This window comes from Cebus imitator, unplaced genomic scaffold, assembly GCF_001604975.1.
Source record: "Cebus imitator isolate Cc_AM_T3 unplaced genomic scaffold, Cebus_imitator-1.0 Scaffold2613, whole genome shotgun sequence".
Taxonomy (NCBI): Eukaryota; Metazoa; Chordata; class Mammalia; order Primates; family Cebidae; genus Cebus; species Cebus imitator.
Window position 1 is genome coordinate 1 of NW_016109928.1, and position 3,377 is coordinate 3,377.

Below are 3,377 nucleotides of genomic sequence, written 5' to 3' on the forward strand. Positions count from 1 at the left end.
CAGCTATCTTCCTGGAAAAATCTGAATAGGCTCCAGAATAGGGTAAACAGTCCTGAATCCCTGGCCAGCAACAAGTGACCGAAAGGCAGAAAATTAATCAACGATGTACTCAAAATAGGTGCCAGAAGTGGTTGCCAAAACTCAGCTGGTCACTGCAAAGTAGTGACTCAAAATAAGATTGTTGCATTGTGAATATTACCAACTTAAACAGCAAATATGCATGGACCCAGAAAAAAAAAAAACAGAATGATGCAAAAGAGGTAAGAATTAGAATTCAGAAGAAACTGTAGCATAGCAAACCAAACTCAGCTAAAATACACAAGCAAATTATAACGCCACAGAAAAAGAGTCCAGTAGGAAAAAGTCAAACACTCAACCTGCAAAAAGCAGGATGTCCAGTGGAAAACATTCAATAATTAAAGAAAACTCTCCTGAAAAACAATACATAATTCCAGCTTAGTATTCATGCAGACCAAAGAAGATTCCTTTCAGAAGCATTTCTCCAAATAGATACTTAGCTGTCAAGTTTTTAAGACGCAAGGACTAATAAATATTTGAGAAGAATTTCAACTGCAGACACTGCTGCTCCAGACCGAGAAGGGAATGAGAGGATGCCCCAGGATAAAGAGCCACTCCTACAAGTGTAGCATGCTTACAAGTTGACCTTCAACAGACTAATCCAGTGATTCACCTGTTCATTCATTGTCTCAACAAACATTAACCGACATTTGTTACATAGCCATCTTTCTGTTTATATGCTACGTACAAGGTAGTGAACAAAACAAATCCCTTCTCAGTTCCCAAGCATGCAACCAAGTAAGGGAGACGAATACTGAAAGTAAACACGTAACGAAGCAATTACAGGTTGTAATAAACATAATAAAAAGGTAAGGAGGACTCAGTGAAAGAGAATAATTGGGTGAGGGGGCTCTAATTTAGATGAAGTCCATGGAAGACCTTCAAGAGAAATGTTCTTTAAGAAACCTGAGACCTAGAAGCTGAGTAAAGGTTAGCCTGGTATAGAGGAGGTGAAAGAGTCTTGTAGGCGGAAGACAAGCGTGATCGAAAAACCTGAGGTGAGAACGAGCTGGAAGCATTTGAGAAACTGAAAGGAGGTCCCAAACAGGCCATGAACAGAAAAATCTAGAGTAACTCACTCATGGAGGGACCACATATCTATGGAAAGAAATATAGATGGTTTTGTGTGTGTGTGTGTGTGTGTGTGTGTGTGTGTGTGTGTGTGTGTGTGTTTTGAGATGGAGTATTGCTCTGTCTCCAGGCTGGACTGCAGTGGCACAATCTCAGCTCACTGCATGCTCTGCCTCCAGGGTTGAAGTGATCCTCCTGCCTCAGCCTCCCAAAGTACTGAGATTTTTTTTTTTCTTTTCAACAGTACTTTATTTTATTAAAGCAGTTGATTCTTCCTCTGTTCTGCATCTTGATTCACTTCCTGCAGGTGCTCTCTTGAGAGAGAATTCATAAATGAAGGAAGGCCTTTGCCAGAAAACATCTTTAATAAATAAAGAGAACTCTGGTTCTGGGGAGGTTTGATAACGTTTCTGGCATCTTCCGAACTTTTGCATAATTGATAAATCCTCTGAGAAACAGGAGAAAGCCTAAAACCAGGAACACCCACCAGAGCCAGTACTGACCATCAAAATATCCAGGAAAATAGGTGGAAAACCTGACAAGCAGGATCCATTTAATTAGAGAGAGACCAAATCCTGAAATGGCCCCATACCTTCCTGCAGCTGAAGTGGTCAGGCAAAAAGACAGGAAAAACCCAATCCAGTTAAAGAGGAATGCCATGAAAAAAGTTAACATGAAAATCCCATCGTTTCCTATCCTCAGCTGATCAGCATCACGGAAATCATCCCGACCCACAAAATCCTCATCTCTTCCAGGAGCCAAAGGGATAGTAGCTTCAGCCTTGGTCCTCTCCGCTTCATCATAACTGGGCAGTGTTGCAGCCACATTGTAAGATGGGGGCTTTGGAAACCCAGACTCATCCTTGTAGTGAAAATATGCTGCGCTTTCTGCAGAAATGCTGCTGTAAGGTGGTGCAGCACCACCTGCAGCCTGTTCAGGTTCTCCAGACTCTTCATTCTGCAACTGCTGGTACCTGCTGCCGCAGGCCGGCTCGACCGCCGCTAGCGCCGCCAACGCCAACGCCATGGCGCAGCGGGCAGCAGGGAAGGAGAGCGAGCGAGCGAGCTGAAGGGGCGCGGCCGCTGAGGCCTGGGAGCGCTGGGAGGCCGGGGTGGGGTCGCGCCTTTGGGTGGGTCTCGGTGGCCGCCGCCGCTCCGGAGCGAGACGCTCTCCTCAGGCCGCAAGCTCCGCCGCCTCCGAGGCTCCGACGCTGCCCCTCGGGAAGAGGCGGGGACGACGACGGCCTCTCCTAGAGGGGCAGCGACACCTGTGTGTATGCGCCGACGTTCGAGACCCCCCTCGTCTGCCACCCCCACTCCTTGCTAGTGTACCCAGCCCTACCGGGAGCCCTGCAGCGGCGGTGGTACCAGGTGGAACAGGACCTGGCTGACGAGCTGATCACCCCCCAGGGCCATGAGAGGTTGCTGCAGACACTTTTTGAGGACGCCGGCTACTTAAGGAGCCCAGAAGAAAATGAAGCCCACAAGCTGGAGGGAGGTCCTGATGGCTTGGGGTTTGAGACCCTGGAAAACAGCAGGAAGGCTCATAAAGAACTGTCAAAGGAGATGAAAAGGCTGAAAGGTCTGCTCACCCAGCAGGGCATCCCCCACGCAAAGCCCAGGGAAACCTCCAGCTTGGAACACTTCCGCCACAAGATGCCCAGACCGGGGCCTGCAGAGCAGCTGCGGGGCGACCCGGGCCTGCGTGGGAGCTTGTGAGCCTTTGGTGTGAAGAGCCCCACAGAGAAGCCGGCCAGTGGGAACCCCCAGGGACCAGCCGGCCAGGCTTGTGCTCAGAGAAGCAGACAAAACAAAGATTCAAGGTTTTAATTAATTCCCATACTGATAAAAATAATTCCATGAATTCTGTAAACCATTGCATAAATGCTATAGTGTAAAAAACTTAAACAAGTGTTACCTTTAAACAATTACTACAAGTAAATGATTATGCATTATAAAAAAAATGTCATGAGACGCTGTGTCCAACCTAGTCTTACCAGATTTGTGTACTACTCATCACCATATCATTCATCAAAGAATAGTAATCCAGGCTACATTTCCTTAGTGGATTAAAAATCTCAAAAAATGAAGGCAGAGAGAAAGCTCTAAAATTTCACAGAAATGTATCATCAGTGCAAAGGGCCAGAAAATAATTGCAGAAAACAAAGGAGGGTATGTGAGAAAAGAATTTTCCTCTTTAGGCAAAGCCACATATAGAGAGGACAGAAT

The 3,377-nt window shown here is 46.6% G+C and overlaps 2 protein-coding genes across 2 annotated transcripts; one reads left to right on the forward strand and one right to left on the reverse strand.

Annotated features, from left to right (window-relative positions):
• Positions 1-1,386: 1,386 nt before the first annotated feature.
• Positions 1,387-2,388, reverse strand: LOC108299182 (NEDD4 family-interacting protein 1). Its single transcript, XM_017521525.2, has one exon. It carries the CDS (start codon positions 2,173-2,175, stop codon positions 1,513-1,515), a length of 663 nt encoding a protein of 220 aa, XP_017377014.1. The 5' UTR covers positions 2,176-2,388; the 3' UTR covers positions 1,387-1,512.
• On the forward strand, positions 2,174-3,097 carry LOC119470019 (N-acetylglucosamine-1-phosphotransferase subunit gamma-like). Its single transcript, XM_037735973.1, has 2 exons — positions 2,174-2,209; positions 2,403-3,097. The coding sequence occupies exons 1-2, from the start codon at positions 2,174-2,176 to the stop codon at positions 2,865-2,867; spliced, it is 501 nt and encodes a 166-aa protein (XP_037591901.1). The 3' UTR covers positions 2,868-3,097.
• Positions 3,098-3,377: the final 280 nt, after the last annotated feature.

Excerpts from the sequence above, each read along its gene's own strand:
- LOC119470019 (XM_037735973.1), top strand. The coding sequence starts at position 2,174 with ATGGCGCAGCGGGCAGCAGGGAAGGAGAGCGAGCGA. Across the intron at positions 2,210-2,402 it reads CAGGGAAGGAGAGCGAGCGA|AGGGGCAGCGACACCTGTGT; the intron begins GCGAGCTGAAGG and ends GGCCTCTCCTAG.
- LOC108299182 (XM_017521525.2), bottom strand. The coding sequence starts at position 2,175 with ATGGCGTTGGCGTTGGCGGCGCTAGCGGCGGTCGAGCCGGCCTGCGGC.